We start from the raw sequence: 17,018 nt of genomic DNA, 5'->3' as shown, positions 1-17,018 counted from the left end.
TGTCACACTTTTTGGCAGCCGCCGGGACCAGTGTGAGTAAGAGACCTGTATGTGGTCTCCATACATATGTCCTGTTAAGCTCTGGAGCAGGGACCTACCTAAGGTCTTCAGCTCTCTTGGGATTTCTTTCTTTGCCCTTGGTTCCCAGTTGTTTGGTGTTTGGAATGTGTTGTTGTGGTTTTTAGTGAAGCCCCATGAGAAAGGTTTCTATTTCTGAAATGCTCACTTCCAGCTGTACATACCTTTGAATGGAATAAGATTTAGTGGAATTGGAGTTTGTAGAAATGGAATTCTGAGTCGTTTCCAATCTTGCTGTGGAAATGTAGTTTTCTTTTAGCAAAGGAAGTGGTTTGGTAGTTAACATCAGCAATTAATGGTGTCGCCTCATGTGCGGAATGCTTTGGGTGTGTGGGCAAGAAAGAGTTTTTCCAAAAACTTTAAGGACCTAATACCTGAGTATTATGATTGTCTACAGGACAAGAATGAATTGGTAGGAACAGTACTTATGTGTCAGGCACTGTGCTAAAAATTTACTTCAGTTTGATGATCTTATTTAATCCTCACTCTAGCCCTGTAAGGCATGAATATTGCTATTTTCATTTGAGGATGAAGAAATTGAGGTTTACTAACAAACTATTGTCATCTGACTACAAAACTGAAGGAACCAGAAAGGGGAGACGCAGGGTGGGAGCTGGGGAGGAAGGAGCCCAGTGGAACATGGTAGAGAATTGTTGGGGCTTGGGAGGTAGTCATGGTATCAAACATTTATTTGTAAAGGTTTGAACCTATAACCCCTAAAACAAGTAAAATGATGTAAACCAACTTTACGTCAGTTAACATACTTGGGAGAATAATTGAGGATTATTGGGGTGAAATGACTAAGGTGTAAAAATGCCCAAATCTGGAGCTGACGCATGAACCCCAAATTATTCTGATTGTAGAGTTGGAACTGTTGCCCCTCTCATTTGAGTCAGACAAATTAAAGTTCAAATCTCTACTTTGTTAGTTCCTGAAACCTTAGTTTAGCTTCTTCTTTTGTGAATTGGAAATGTAATACATGCCAAGTAGATTAAGGAATAAATGCTCTATGGCTGTCAGAACTCTGGTTTCTGACTTACTTCTTTGATCTTTCTGTGGTAGATTCTTGTTCTAATTCAGTGAGTTTGGAATAGGCCCTAGGAATTCTGTGTTTTTTATAGGTTTCCCCAGATAAATTCTGGTGCAGGTGATCTCAGTCTTCAATAATTGAGGTCTCCTTCAGTTAGTGTGAGGTAAGAAACTGATTTCCTATTTGGGTTGTAAGGCCTTCTACTTCTACTTGGTTTTATCAATTCTGTGGCTCAGGCAAGCCATTTCACCTCTTTGAATGTACATTTCCTAAGCTAGAAAAGGGGGTTCTAATCTCTCACAGAGGGTTTGAAGTAAAACTCTAAAAATGCTTAGAAGATGGGGAAGGATACAGGAGTGTTAACTAATATACTTCAACAAAATGCTTTTTGTAAAGCACTGGTTGAGATGGAGCCATCTAGTGTTCAGAGTATAATCATCTTGAAATGAATGCAGAAGTTGGAAGAGCTCCAAGAGAAAACTGTTGGTAGGGAGAATAGGGCTACAGAGCAGCTGAGAGAGGAAAACAGCTGAGAGAGGTGGTGTTTTTCATTTGTTGCTATTGAGTGTTGGAGGTCAGGATTAAAGACAAAAAGAAAGAGGCACAACATGAACGTGTGTTCCAGACGAGGGCAAGAGTAAGTTTTGACAGAAGGCAAGATAACAAGATTATCTTGTTTTGCTACCCATAACATTCAGGGAGGAAAGTGGAAGACTGTGAAATTGTCAGGAGAAGGAGCATTGCCAGCACCTTGGGAAGTAGACGAGGAGAAACAAGACTTGGCAGACCTCAGGGTGTCTCTGGAGAGTATGCTGGGAGTTTTCCTGAACATGGGGAAATAGGACATGGCATTTATTTGACATTCCTTTTTGGTTTGTATTTGTGCACAGACCAAATTTCTCAATGCCATCACCTCCATGGGCTATTACAAGGACTAATGAGATAATAGCCATAAAGCCCCAGAAGCTCAGAAGAAAAGAGCTAAGCAGCTCCATTCGTTGTTCAGTGGGCAGGCTTTCATTGGTGCTTCGTGCTCTCTGGAAAGGCCCATTCTTGCCTGATTCTCAGAAGGAAGGCTTAGCTGTGACCAGACAGGAAGGATGCATTTGATTCATTCAGACTTTTGATTTGTGGAAGTCAGCCTTGAGGTACATTTCCCAGAAATCCCTTTTATATTCAAAAACAAGGATGTGCTTGTATCATAATGAACCTGAAGTATAAATAGTTTGAGAGAAAAAATGGCTGAGTTAGAGGATGTGAGCTAATTAGATAGGCCTCTTTGAAATTGGAGGCTTTGGGTTGCCCCTCATACTGCCTACTAATAAAAGTTATGATTAAGAATTTTATTTTGTATGATTAGTCCCAAAGTTTGGCTGAGATTTGTGTTTGTACTTTTTTTTTTTTTTTTGGTGAGCATAGGTCCCTTTACAGTGCTGCCTTTTGATGAGAGGGCAGGTGAAGGAATTTTTATTGGTGAAAAAAGGACAGGATGGGAACTGGAAATATAGTTAGTGTGGAAAGTGATGTTTTGAAGGCATCACTGGAGTGAAATCTAATGGTGGTACTGTTAGGGTAATCCATACAGCTGGGGTGAGCCCAGAGCACAGGCTGCAGAGTTAACTTGTTACACTGTGGGCAACAGACAATGAGACTAACCTGGGCTGGAGATAGGTGGTACATGTGCCCTAGAAGGGTGGTGACAGCTCCATGTGGTGGATAGTGTGGTTAAGAAGGTTGTAAGGAAGGACTGAGGCCCACGGAGGAGCAGAGGGAAGAGAGTCAATTAAGAGGGCTATGGAACTCAGCTGAGGATCCTGAGACATAGGGAGGCCTTTAGGGTATTCCCCAAAGGAAATTTTTGTCACATTTAGAGGGTGCAATTGTTCCTTTTCCAGATGAACTTCTGAATCCCTATGAAAATAACCTATTCTGCTTTCCTCTCAGGGGCTCAATGCGCATTGGGAAGGATTTCATCCTCTTCACCAAGAAGGACGACACCATGACCTGTCTCTTTCTGTCGCGTACCTTTCATGAGGAGGAAGGCATTGATGAAGTAAATTCCATTTCTGTGATCTGAGTCACTGTTGCACATTTCCTGGGTCTGAATTGGTTGATGCAGATTTCTTAATGTGAGAGGAAATCTCAAACGCACTTCATAGTTTTCTTGTTTCTGAGAATGAGACCATAACTAACAGAAACTAAGAACTGGCTTTGTAGCTCCCCTGGAGCTATAGCTTGAATTTAGTCTGGGGTTTGGGGGTGTCACCATGGAAAGTTATTTTATCAGAAGTATTTTGGGCCTCCTTGACTATGGGTGGAGACCACAGCTGGCAATAATAATAGGAACAACATTGTGTTTCCCATATTATGGTGATTTTGTGGAATGTGCTATGACTGCATTTTCTCTTTGAGGAAATATGTTATTCTAACTGTCTGTACAAGAAGCTACAAGTCATATATCTACAAGACCCCAGGCAGGAGGAAAACAGGTGATCAGATGGAAAACATCGTTGTAAACTTGTAATTAAATGACAGCTGATACTCAGTTCAGGATTATTGCTATGCTAGAAGGAAGGCCTAATGAACTGAGAATATTACAATTTTAAAACAGTTGGTAATTAACCGTTTAAATGAACTGTATGGACAGATGGTTACCTTTGTGGACTGATAGCTTAGTTATTTCCAGAATTAGTATGATGAGGTTTATGGCCACTTTTGGGAGGGAAGGTCTTAGTCTGCCCATCCTCAGACTGAACTTTTCCATTTATGTGTGAGAAATGAAGGAACATGAGGGAGGGACTCTGAGGGTGTGTAGAGAGAGATCCACACTAGTCACAGAAGCAGATGATTGAATTCAGAGTTTTGATTCATCTGTTGCTTAATTGTGATCAATTTGTACCAGCTGATGTGAGCCTGTATCACTGCGAATTAGTTCATGCTGGGAATGGGGGACTGTCTTTTTCTGCTGTCTTTCCTTAACAAGTTTTGTTTGCCTTTCTGGTTCAGTGTATCAGTTTAGTCAGTGTTTTTGTAGGGAAAGAACTTCTGCAGCTGAGTAGGGTAGGCTCCTGGGAAGAAATAGGGCAGGAGAACTCAGCCCAAGTGGGCTATTCAGAAATGTTTCCTGATAGGCTAAAGGTGGCAGGAGGGGGTGTTCAAGTCAATAGAAATAGTCTCTTCAAGATCCTGAGGCAGTAGGAAGATCCTGGTAAGGCAGTAGGAAAGGACTTTGTGGAGTCTTGGCAGGGAGAGACAGGTTAGACTTGACCCTAAGGCCTTCGTGCAATTAACACTTTTATATTAAAAGTGAAACTTAAAGGAAATTTAAGCAAGGATGTGACATCAGATTCTTTGTAAACAGATCCACTTGGTTATTGTGTAGTGATTGGTTTGGGAAGACTGGGTCTTAGTAGACCAGTGGAGAGGCCCTGGCTGTTTGTAGTCTAGGGGGACTCAGAAGGAAGGTGAGAGAAATTGAGGGAGTCATCTCTGGATCTGGATCCACAAATTTGGTTCTTGATCAATGAATTATGCACAGTTCCTGGGTATATGACTCTCTGGAGCCAGAGAAGAATGAAAAGGAGTTTGGAGGGAAGAGTAAATTTTGTTCTGACCTGAAGTCTGGATCTGGAGCTTGGAAGAGGTCTGGGCTCTGGGATTATTGGCGTAGTAAATGAGCTCACCTAAAGGAGTGAGTACAGTGAGAAGAGGATATGGGACCCCAGGTATTCCAGCAATTAAAGGTTGGGAGAGGAAAAAGTGGTGAAGGAGATAAAGTACCAGACGTATAGGAGGAAAACCAGAAGAGGTGTGGCATTGACTCTAAAGGAGAAGTGCTTTAATGCAGGAGTGGCCCTGATGGGAGCAGACCATGGTTTAAAGTACTGCCACTGTCACCTTAGGATGGTGGTGAAGAATGAGAGGTTCAGCGTGAGGTATAAGTTCACAGAACACAAATGGAACTCAGTTCCCTTGGTGATAAAGCTAGGTTGAAGTTTTTTCCATACTTGGTTCGGAAGGTCACTGTTTTGGATTATACTCCAGTGTAAACTCAGCCAAGATTTCAAAATAAGATCATTTTCAGCTGGGGAGGAATGTGTCCAAACTAGCCCTAGGGTTGAATACTATAGACATGAATTTCCTTAGAAACCAGTAAAATGTCTCAACTCTTCATCATCTTCACAGTTGTTAAAATACAAAATACTTTTTCCTGAATATCTGAAGTGCCTCAGTTGGTTTTCTGTACAGAGGTTCTTCTTTACCATCTGCAGGGCTCTGAGAGCCTCTGGCTCAGGGCATGAGGAAAAGGACATTGAATTCTTTGGGGAAGTGGCATTTGAGATACAGTTTGTGAAGGATTTCCCCCCACCTGCCAGCTTCATTGAGGTACAAGTAGTACCTCAGTGGTAGAATTTTTGAAAATATTGTTAGTTATAAAAGACTAAGTATGTAATAGTGCTTTAAAATATATGTACACTTGAGAGAGTAATTATAAACACCCATGTAGCCACCATCATAGAAGTCCCCAGTACGCTCCTCATTGGTCAAATTCCTCATTGCACCCCTGGAGGAACCACCTTCAGGTAATTTTTTGTTATGATCATTTCCTTGTTTTGTTTATAGTTTGACACATTTGTGTAACTCTTGAATAGTTTAATTTTGTTCATTTGTGAATTTTATGTAAATGGATTTTACTATAGAATTGTTTTATTATTTTTCTTTGTATTTTGCTTTTCTTATTTAATGTATTTGTGAGATTCTTCCATTGTAAACTATGTTAGTAGCTATTAGTTTATTTTCGTCACTGCTTAGTGTTCCATTGTATAAATATAATTTAATGTGTTTACTCTGTAGTGGATATTTGTGTTACTCTTACATATATTTTCTGGTACATGTGTACAGATGTTTCTTCCAGTCTATATACCTTGGAGTGGAATTGCTGAGTTATAATTATATTTGTGTATATCTTAAGATTTATCAGATAATTGCAAATAAATTCTCCTTAGTGGAGAATTACTAGTGTTATTATTACCAAATTAGTAATATGGCCAGGGACATCCCAAGCAAGGAATTAATCCATGCAGAGAGATCCTCAGGGCATAAACATTAGCAATGTGAGGCTGTTTGGGGAAGGGGCAGAAGCCACAGAGCCTCTGGTTCCCAGCTGCAGAGCTTGGATCCAGTCTCTGGGGCTGTGCGGAGGGACAAGATGGAGGTACATTTTGGCAGAATATTCTTCTGGGACCTCCCTCAAAGTGCCTGCCTGTGCTTGCTCCTAAGGTGATAGTACCATTGCCCACCTGGCATGCTCGGACCCGGGATCCTGTCACAGACAATGTGGATAAGTTTGCTATTGAGACAGAACTCATTTATAAATATTCTCCCTTTCGCAATGAGGAAGAAGTGATGACCCAGTTCATGAAGATTCCTGGGGACAGTGGTGAGTAGGATTTGAGCCTGAAGTCCCTAGAATGCAGGAGCCATGAGTGGTATGGGGTGGGGACATAGTGGAGGGTTGGTCTATGGGTGTTGGCAAACAAAAGGAGGATTTCTGTTTCCAGGAACACTGGTGATCATTTTCAATCTCAAACTCATGGATAATGGAGAACCAGAGTTAGACATACTCTCAAATCCACGAGATATCCAAATGGCAGAGACTTCTCCAGAGGGCACGTGAGTTGGCTGGGAAGAAAAGAAAGCCCTAGAATTGGTGTTCATTTTGCCAGGGAGGCAGAACTCAGGAGGGAGATGGAAAAAATTCATTCCCTTGATTTCCCAGTATTCAGTTGAGAATGCCACATGTTTTTGCTCTAAACAGAGAAGGGATAAATCTGATCCTTAACTAAGCCAAAAGGGCTAATGAGCCCTTGCTCCAACTGCTTGATTTAGCAAAAAAAAAGTTGAGGCCTAATGAGGTGGGTGGAGTCCTTGGGTTCTGCATTGGGCAGTGACAGAGCCCAGTCACTGTGGGGTATCTACCTGTGCTGGGGAAGTGAGGGGCCAGGGTGTGGTGCCCCACACTGAGGAAGCATACCTTCAGAGTGGCAAGAGTAGCTGAGAGATGAAGTGGAAAGGAGCAGGGCCTGAGGGAGGTTGTCCTCCCATACCCATGGTTAGACTTGGGGATGGGTGACAGCATTCCTGCCTTCCTGCACCTTTAGGAAGCCAGAGCGACGTTCGTTCCGTGCCTATGCTGCTGTGCTCTATATCGATCCCCGAATGAGGATCTTCATCCATGGGCACAAAGTGCAAACCAAGAGGCTCTCCTGCTGCCTGTACAAGCCCAGGTAGGGCTCTGGCCACATTTCCCTGAGGCATGCTGGTTGAGAGGCTCTGATAAAGTTGACTTTGTTTGGACATTTAAGCTGGCTGTGATTTACCGAGGTTCCCAAGGGAGGGACGGTTTCTGACAGTCTGTGGAGGGAGGCTGGCAAAGCTTACTGGGTGTGAGTGCCACTGACACACTGAGCATAGCATCTTGGCTTCAGGAATCTTTAGACACTACTGGGAAGCAAAGGCCCTTGCTGATGACTGAGGTGTGTTACTGCTGTGTGATTAATGAGATACTTGGGGAGTAGTAAGGTTGCTTATCAAAGATGGAGCAGGAGGTCAGGGCCAGTGGAATGAGTGATTGGGTTTTATCGCTGAACTTGCCTTTGTCTTATCTTAGGGTGGGGCAGTGCAGTTTGGAAGGAGGCAGGAAGGCAACAAGGCAAGGTGTTTCTCAGCTGCACAGGTTGTTGTGCTCCCCCATTGCTACTTCAACCCACAGGTTGCTTTTCCCCTGTTTAGGATGTATAAGTACACATCAAGCCGCTTCAAGACCCGTGCAGAGCAGGAGGTGAAGAAAGCTGAGCACGTAGCCCGGATTGGTAATGCCCCTCCAGCCCCACCCCCCATCGCCCTGTGCAGGAGGGAAGGTTGGGATGAGGGTTATCTGAGAGATGTTTGTTGCTTGTTGCCTAAGCTACAGCTAAAACCTAGGAACAGCATTGTCCTCATGAACCTCTGGTCCAGTTCTTTGTACAGTTTTATGTTACCAGTTCTGCTCAGCACTTTTTCTCTCCAAATTCTATTTTCTCTTCAGCCATTTCTAGGGACTTATCTAAAACAGTCTCAGTTTTTAGACTTGCCTGGAGTGAACTTTGACCCATATATTTGTGAAATTGGATCCTGATCTAGGGCAGAAATTTTCATACTGACTGTGCCGCTTGATGGAAAGTGATTAACTGAGGACTGGATAGTTTCCAGCTCATGCTGAGGGTTTAACTGGTTGCCTTGGGTGATTTTTGACTGCTTCTGATTCATTTGTAAAAATTGAAAAGCATGTTTCAGGTATAATAGTGCCTGTTTTGGGGGGGATCTCTTGATAATGTTTTTTGAACTTATTGCTGTCCAAGGAGGGAGGTTGCTCTTCCCGCTCCCCTGTCCTTGACAGTGTACATGCTTGTCCATCAGAGATTGCTTTGTGGGATTCAAGAGAGGTGGTTAAGGAATTCTGAACCTTTGAGCTCCTTATCACGGTTTCTTCTGGGTTTTAGCTGAAGAAAAGGCACGAGAAGCGGAGAGCAAAGCTCGGACATTAGAACTACGCCTAGGTGGAGACCTCACACGGGACTCGAGGGTATGGCCCTAGGCCTCTCTGGCCATTCTCTAGCATTAATATCTCAAACTGACCTGGCTTAGCCATAGGCTAGTCGTATACCCTTTGTCCTAAAGCTGCAAATGGTACGTTATGATGTTCCCATAATCATTGGTAAATAGTTTTTTCCAAAATCTTGCTTAATCATTTCATCATCTCAGCAACCATATGAGAGGGACTGTATTTTAGTTTATAGAAAGATATCTTGAAGTGATGAGGATCAGTTGCCTCAGGTCACACACATAGTAGGGCTATCCGAGTAGTTCTCTGTCCCTCTTGTTATGGCAATTTACCAAAAGAATTAGGTGGCATTCAGATTGGTGGAAAGAGAGAAATGTATTTGTCATACTAGTGGGCTTAGTGGGATAGCTCCCAAAAGACTGAGCCCCAAATTGCACCAATGGTAAGGCTTTATACAGGTTGTGTATCGAAGCTTGTCACCTCCTCTATCATAGGCTTTCCTTGTTATTTGGGAAGGGGGTCATGGTAGCTGTGGCTACTGATGTGAGCAAGCAGCACCCCGTGGGGACTTTCCATTCCAGCACTCAGCAGACTAAGCAACTTCCTGCTTCAACAATCTAGTACATCCTTTTGTAATGATCTGTTGTTTCATTTGGGGGTGTTTCCTCCTTTATGTCATCAGACCTGGGCTAGTGAAACACAGCTTTTGAATTTGCGCCTAGTTATGCCCTTTCTTCTGTTAGAAAAGAAATCTTCAGGTGTGTTTCTGCACCTGTGCGATTTTAAGTGACAAGTTTCAGATGTGAAGTTGTGGTCCAGAGCACAGTCTTCTTCACTTGGTGCTGATGTACATTTCCAGGTGATGTTACGACAGGTTCAAAACACAGCCATTACCCTGCGCAGAGAAGCTGATGTTAAGAAGCGTATCAAAGAGGCCAAGCAGCGGTGAGTACCGAAGTTGACCTTCTGTCTCTAAAACTTATGCAGCTTTTGTATCTATTATTGACAGTAATGATGTTGAAGAATCCCTTCCCACTCTGAAAGGTTGACATCCTGTTAGAAAGGTTGCTTTGAGGGAACCATTCAAGTGATCCTAAATGCTTGTGAAATGCCCACTATTGTGAGAAGTCTTACCCAGAACACTCGGTTTTTCCTGAGGCCAGGAAGTGGCAGGGCAAGATCAGTGCCTTGAATTGAATACCATACTTCCTTTACTGGCAATAATCTCATTTTTTCTTTCCTTTCTCTGCTATTTTCTTGTTCTTTTCATTTGGAGGATGTATAAAATTCTTCATTCTATAAAACTTGAAAAATTTGGAAAATTTAAAATAAAAATTCAGATCTTTACTATGTGGTGATATCTACTGTGTGAATATTCATATATTAGAACAAATAATTACATTCACTGTGCAAATATGGAATAATGCTGTAGATTGAGTTCTGGAGTCTCTCATCTATATCTGGAAAGGGCATTTGTCTTGCCCAGGTCATTAAATATGTATCATGCCTTCATGTCAGGAGCTACCCTCGTTGCTGGGCCTTGAGTTCCGGGCTGGCTTCTTGTTGGATGCCTTACTTCAATGCCTGTAGGTTCCTGGTTTCTTCTGTATCAGTCAAACCTTTGTTCATTCATCTACTTTTCAGCTTCCACTATTTTATTGACATTTATTACATAATGGCCTCTTCTTTTACATGTTCATTGTTTTTGTAAACTTTGTCTTTAAAATTGATTACTGTCACATTATGGTACACAGAAAACCTTGTGTTTATTTCACCTTGCAATTATCTTTTCAAGACTTGGCAGCAGCTTCAGTGTATCCCAGTCAGATTTAAATCCATCCTTGTTTTATTATCAAAAGCCAGCCGAGTTATATACATTTAATTAGGGATGCTTAGAGTTGCTGCTTGGCACATACTTATCAAGTCCAACAGGTTATATATACTGAATGGAAATGCACAACTTTTGTTAATTTTGCCTCAGTTTAAGCTTAAATTTAACACATCTTAAACACCATGATGCTTGTGTGCTAATTGCTAGATCTGCTTGAATTTTTTTTTCCCCTCAGAGCACTTAAAGAACCTAAAGAACTGAATTTTGTTTTTGGGGTTAATATCGAACACCGGGACCTGGATGGCATGTTTATCTACAATTGTAGCCGGTTGATCAAAATGTATGAGAAAGTGGGCCCACAGCTGGAAGGGGGCATGTGAGTACTGCCCAAGTTGAGGTTTCTAGCCCAGGGTGGATGACAAGGAAGCTCTGAACAGTTGGGTGACAGAACTGTGTCTCCTCTCTCCCTTCAGGGCATGTGGCGGGGTTGTTGGGGTTGTTGATGTACCGTATCTGGTGTTGGAGCCTACCCACAACAAGCAGGACTTTGCTGATGCTAAGGAGTACAGGCATCTACTCCGGGCGATGGGAGAACACTTGGCACAGTACTGGAAAGACATTGCCATTGGTAATGGGGTGGCCCTTACCTCTCTTCACTTCCAGCCTTAGAATGCTCTCATTGCCTAAAAAGGGTGAATCTAGGAGGAGCAAGAGACTGGTGTTTAATGTGCTATGTGGGTATTTATTTGCCTTCCAGCTCAGCGGGGAATCATCAAGTTTTGGGATGAGTTTGGTTACCTTTCTGCCAATTGGAACCAGCCACCATCCAGTGAGCTTCGCTACAAACGCAGGAGAGCTATGGAAATCCCAACCACCATCCAATGTGGTGAGTCAGTGGTGGGAACCTCCACCTGACCCCTCTACAAGTGTAGTCCATCACTCTTCTCTCCATCTGCATGCCTGCCTCCTGGCCATACTGACTTTAGGAACTTAGGGTCTCAACAAGGGATATGAGTGTTTGGAGTTGGCTCTGAGCTCGTTCTTGGGATCCAAATCTACCTGTTCCTCCTGCATGAGGCAGAAAGTCATCTAACCTGCCAGATCTTACTTGGTTTGATACTATGATGTTTTTAGTGTGAGTGATGCCTGAGCCAGGGTCTGATATAAGAGGTAGTGAGACCGGGCCTAGAGGAGTGTTGAGAGCTCACCATTTAGTTTCTGTCTTTGCTTCAATCACTTTCTGAAAAGAATTACTTTCTGTAAGGAAAGCAGAGTTGGAACTAGTGTGAAGACACTTGTATGGAAAGGCTGACGCATCTTCACCTTGGGCTTGACTGGGTGGAGCCCGTTTATAGATATTGTTGGTGGGCATAGCTCATGCTTGGGTGGGATATTTTCTGTGTTGCAGATTTGTGTCTGAAGTGGCGTACCCTCCCCTTCCAGCTGAGTAGTGTGGAAAAAGATTATCCTGACACCTGGGTTTGCTCCATGAACCCTGATCCTGAGCAGGACCGGTGAGCACTTTCTCATGAGATTGTGGGTGCCACTCCCACACACCCATATTCTCTCCTCTTTTGGGGTAAATAACTCATAATTCTTGAGGTCAGTGTTCACATCTTTAACATCTCTGTCTTGATGCACATAATAAGTGCCCTGGAAATAAGGATGGGCTGTGCCTTGCAGTGAGTATTAGTTCAGTGCACTTGAAGAACTCTGAGGTGGTTGCTCTGGTGAGAGACAGCATGGTTGGCTAAGGAAGAAGTACCCTGCTTACCTGGTGCGCTGTTTTGCCACAACATCCCTGGCATCTTCTCTGTATAGGTGTGAGGCTTCTGAACAGAAGCAGAAGGTTCCCCTGGGGACATTCAAAAAGGACCTGAAGACACAGGAAGAGAAGCAGAAGCAGCTGACAGAGAAAATTCGCCAGCAGCAGGAAAAGCTGGAGGCCCTTCAGGTGTGTGAGTTACGAATGGCAGGCAGAGTCAGCCTGTGTCAGTAGAATGGGGTGTCCCACGGTGAAACAGCAACCCTTAGTGGCTCCCCTGTTCACCCATGCTCTCCACTTCCTATGTATGTGGTCAAGAGCTTTTTCAGTCCCAACTTCAGGTACAGTGATTGTGTAGTATGCCTTGAACAAAAAAATTTTTGTTTATATATGTTATGAAGTCCAATTCATGTAGAATGTCTTAAAATTATAGAAAATAAATGTCTTACACATTTCTGTATCAGCCAGTTGTTTTTATTACAGAAGCTTTTCCTTGTCTGGGAATATCTTAGATATGACTCGTTGTCCTGAATCCAACCTGTTCTTTCTGTCCTAACACATCAGTACTTTTTTTTTTTTAAAAAAAAAGATTTATTTATACATACAGAACTGGGGTACAGGCCAGAGGTTCAGGGGTGGTCAGAGTCTTCACCAGAGACAGAGTGGGGAGCAGAACAGGCAGATTGAGGAAGTACACTGCTGAGGGGAGCAGTGGGTGGGTCAGGAGAGATCTGCTACGCCATGTGTCACCTCCGGGGCAGGCGGGAATCGAACTCATGCCGACCTGTCTTTAGCTTCTCAGTGCTGTGCTTTAACCTGCTGCGTCACCACGGAGGGCCAGTACTTACTATTTTTTTTATTGGTTCTTTGTATATGGGAATTTAGTTCACTGACACTTTTTCCCAGTGTCCCAGTTGCTGGGTTAGCTGCATAGTTCCATAATTTGCTGCTGGTCTGTGTATTTTTTCTCTTATAGTCTTAACGTGCAGGTCTACTTTATGTGCAGTGACTATTTCTGTCAACTCATTCTGAGTTGTCCTGTTTAATCTACCTAAAATAGATCCTGGTAGAATTAAATATCTTTATTCTTATAGACTGAAAACTTTTGAGACATTACTCATTTCAGTTTTGAGACCCCGCAACTCAAAATATGGTGAACTGGGCTAAGACAATAGAAGCTGGCTGAACGAAACCATAGGATTCAGAAAGACAAGACTTTGTATTTTGCTTGCATCAGAACCATGATTTGAGTAGCAAATGTGGACATCTCGTAGTGTGATGGACTTTTTTTTTTTTTTTTTTAATAGCATGAAGAGCCTCTGAACATCTGTACTTGCACAGCAGATAAATAGCATGTGAACTGTTAGGGCCTTCCTCATAGGCTCATTTCTTCTCCACCTCTCCTTTCTTGGGTCTTGTTGCTGTTTGCATTCAGCCACAGTGGCTTTGATTGCCTCTTTAGCCAGCTTGGACCAGTGCACTTTCACAGGAAAAAGACACAGTCCCTTGGCAAGATCTGTTCTTTTGATGGTCAAGGCTTCCTCTACCATCTTCTCTTTCCATTGCAGAGCCAGAAACCAGGTGTTTTAAACCTTGCATCCATAATCTTCTCTTTTCATTTACTAGACTGTAATTTCATCATGTCGCATGCTGGAGCCACACCAAGCCAGTATTTTATTTTTTTAAGATTGATTGATTTATGTATACAAGAACCGGGGTACATGCCAGAGGTTCAGCGGGCGAGAGAATTTACCAGAGACAGAGTGGGGAGCAAAACAGGCAGACATACTGAGGGGAGCAGTGGGCGGGTCAGGAGAAGTCTGCTATGGCATGCAGGTCACCTCCCTGGCCTGGGGTCGAATTTGTGCTGCAGTGGCTGCAAATAGCTTCATAGTGCTGTGCTTTAAACCCTTGTGCCATCATGGAGGGCCCCAAGTCAGCATTTTTAGATGTCAAGGGAACCCATGTTTCTAGGATTTTCATAATTATAAACCACTGATAGAACCGGGTTAGAGCTGATAGTTCCCAGTAGTCTCCAGAGCAGCAGAGCTTAAACAGCTTCCTTCAGATGGCTTGTCTCAGGTAAGCCTGCGTCATTCTCCATCATGTGTTAGGCTTGTACTTATGCAGGCAGCATTCAAGACTGACTATACTTTTTGTCTCCCCAGTGAAAATAGGAAATACACAACAGCTGGACTTTGGACCAATTCCCTACTTTTTATGCACTCACTCTTCCAGACACATAGTGGTAATGTGAAAAAGTTTGCTTAAGTGTAACAAGATGAGCAAACAAACCTCACAATTGTGTTTGCCTTGCAGAAAACCACACCCATCCGCTCCCAAGCTGACCTGAAGAAATTACCTTTGGAAGTGACCACCAGACCTTCCACAGAGGTAAAGCCCAGGGACAGGGAGGGGCTTTTCTTTCGTTGTCTCAAGCTAGGATCAGTTTTTTACTATCTCTGGGCCTCTTTTAGGAACCAGCACGTAGACCTCAGCGACCTCGGTCACCTCCATTACCTGCTGTGATCAAGAATGCCCCAAGCAGACCCCCTTCTCTGCACACTCCTAGGCCAACCAACCAACCCCGAAAAGCTCCTGCTATCAGCAGTACCCCTAAGCCCCCTGTCCTGGCATCCCGGGAAGAGGCCAGTACTTCCAGGCTGCTCCAGCCACCTGAGATACCCCGTAAGCCTGCTAATACAGCAGTTAAGACACCACCTCGGCCTGCCTCTGTGGTGCAACCTCTGTCACCATCTCCACTACCCAATTCCAAAAGTCCTCGGGAGGTCCCTGCCCCCAGAGCCATCAAGACTCCAGTGGTCAAGAAGACAGAGCCACCCAGTAAACCACCTCTGGTAAAATGTTTTTTTCCTCCAGCCTCTAGCCCATTCTCAATGGTGTAAAATGGAATTGAACAGTGTCAAAGCTATACTGTGGGATCTTCAGTGGAGATTATGGAATCTAAAGATTCCCTGCAATCAGTGAGAAGATTGAGTCTATATAATGGAAAGAACTTGGCTAGGGTTGTAAAGGGAATTGGTTTCCTGTCCAGAGAGCTCTTCATTGCTCCTATGTTTTAAGTTGCCTCTGTTGGCTTCTCATGCTGTAGTGTTAAGTCGTTGGCCTTGTGACAGTCTTGGATGGCTGTGACACTGGTTAACATGTCTCATGGTGGCCATAGCTGGCTAGATGGTAGGCTGACAGGGAAAGCTTCTCCTGTGTCGGTTTTCAGTAAACGTCCTCATGGACATAGGGGCCAGGAGGTTGCTGTATACTGAGTAATATCAGATAGGACTTGTTCCTGAAGGGGACTTGGGAATATTTAAGTTCTTTCCGAAACTTCTGTGGACCATGTAGATGCTTCCTGCATGTCAAGCGCTACTAGTAACCCCTTATATTTTCTTTCCTGGTTCTAGGTTACTCCTGGTCGTAAGCGAACTCTTGGGGTCTCTGATGAGGAAGAAGCTGAGGAAGAGGGTGAGAGGAGGAAGGAAAGATCCAAGCGGGGCAAGTTTACTGTGAAGGAGGAAAAGAAGGACTCAAATGAGGTAGGTAGTGGTGATGAGGTTCTCAGCTTCCCTCTCTAGGTTCTCCATCTGCCATCAGCTCTGTTTGTGTTCTGTGACTTGAGGCCCAGTTCATCCTGGAAGCACTCTTAATCACACAGTATGGCTCCAGGTACTCTTTTCAGACTCTTCTGTGAGACTGACTGGCTTCTCACTCTAATCACAGTCACAGGGTCACACTGACAGATCAGGGAGGCCCTGAAACCCCTTATTGTCCACTTAACAACATTCTGCCCTTACTTGCTGTTTTGTTTATGATAGTGACAAAAGGGTAGATACACTACCTGAGGATGGTGATAAGAGAGTGGTGGTCAGGGAGGCATGGTGACTTAAACTGACACCTAAGACAACATGAGGTGACAGCAGATGGCCCTTCGTGGTCACTCACACAACCATATACTTTTGGGCCACACTGGAGATATCTCTAACAGAATCTATTTCCTTGCAGCTCTCGGACAGTGCTGGGGAAGAAGACCCAGCTGACCTCAAGAGGGCTCAGAAAGGTGAGATTGGGGGAGGTACCAGACAGCCTGTGCACAGTGGAAAGTGAGGTCCCCTGGCCAGCAGCATTTCATCCTGAAATCTTCTTGGGCTCTGGGTTTCAGATCTAATATTGCAATAGTGGTTTCAGATCCAATCCAGTGAAAATTCTGAAGATAAGACACTTACGCTTATTTTTAGCATTGATTCCTTGGCATTTTTCTCTGGTTACTCATCCTTTTACTCTTTAGCACCCTTGTTACAGATGGGAAAGGAGACCAGGGTGCCCGGGGTCCATGTCCCTGGCATAGTAGGGGCAAGCACTTAGGGGTTTTTGTCCCTGTGAACCCTAGGTCGGGTCTGGTTCTTGCTGAGTCAGTAGTCAGGGAACTGTAGTTTCCTGACTAGGACCCTATCCCCATTTTCAGATAAAGGACTGCATGTGGAGGTGCGTGTGAACAGGGAGTGGTACACCGGTCGTGTCACAGCTGTGGAGGTGGGCAAGCATGTGGTGAGGTGGAAGGTGAAGTTTGACTACGTGCCCACAGACACAACACCAAGAGACCGCTGGTAATGCCCCTTCCAAGAGGTTGATAGAGCTGGCTAGGGCAGGGGGAGGCAGTGTCCCTGACCTTCCTCTGCAGGCAGCCCATCCTGGGAGC

At 43.9% G+C, this 17,018-nt stretch overlaps 1 protein-coding gene across 3 annotated transcripts in view; it reads left to right on the top strand.

Annotated features, from left to right (window-relative positions):
- Window positions 1-17,018, top strand: part of MORC2 (MORC family CW-type zinc finger 2) — a 39,901-nt gene that overhangs the window by 16,303 nt on the left and 6,580 nt on the right. For all 3 annotated transcript variants that reach the window (XM_012731121.1, XM_004690912.2, XM_012731120.1), the window contains exons 6-22: window positions 3,053-3,161; window positions 6,389-6,548; window positions 6,670-6,781; window positions 7,270-7,395; window positions 7,901-7,980; window positions 8,650-8,732; window positions 9,571-9,656; window positions 10,778-10,918; window positions 11,016-11,170; window positions 11,300-11,428; window positions 11,951-12,056; window positions 12,364-12,496; window positions 14,627-14,701; window positions 14,785-15,165; window positions 15,727-15,858; window positions 16,325-16,379; window positions 16,785-16,926. In XM_012731121.1, coding sequence (XP_012586575.1) covers window positions 3,053-3,161; window positions 6,389-6,548; window positions 6,670-6,781; window positions 7,270-7,395; window positions 7,901-7,980; window positions 8,650-8,732; window positions 9,571-9,656; window positions 10,778-10,918; window positions 11,016-11,170; window positions 11,300-11,428; window positions 11,951-12,056; window positions 12,364-12,496; window positions 14,627-14,701; window positions 14,785-15,165; window positions 15,727-15,858; window positions 16,325-16,379; window positions 16,785-16,926 — 2,205 coding nt within the window. The remainder of the gene's footprint in view (window positions 1-3,052; window positions 3,162-6,388; window positions 6,549-6,669; window positions 6,782-7,269; window positions 7,396-7,900; window positions 7,981-8,649; window positions 8,733-9,570; window positions 9,657-10,777; window positions 10,919-11,015; window positions 11,171-11,299; window positions 11,429-11,950; window positions 12,057-12,363; window positions 12,497-14,626; window positions 14,702-14,784; window positions 15,166-15,726; window positions 15,859-16,324; window positions 16,380-16,784; window positions 16,927-17,018) is intronic.

The sequence above is a fragment of the Condylura cristata genome, unplaced genomic scaffold (assembly GCF_000260355.1).
Source record: "Condylura cristata isolate star-nosed mole 26May11 unplaced genomic scaffold, ConCri1.0 scaffold00029, whole genome shotgun sequence".
In the NCBI taxonomy this organism is placed as follows: Eukaryota; Metazoa; Chordata; class Mammalia; order Eulipotyphla; family Talpidae; genus Condylura; species Condylura cristata.
This window is presented reverse-complemented; position numbering and strand designations above follow the sequence as displayed.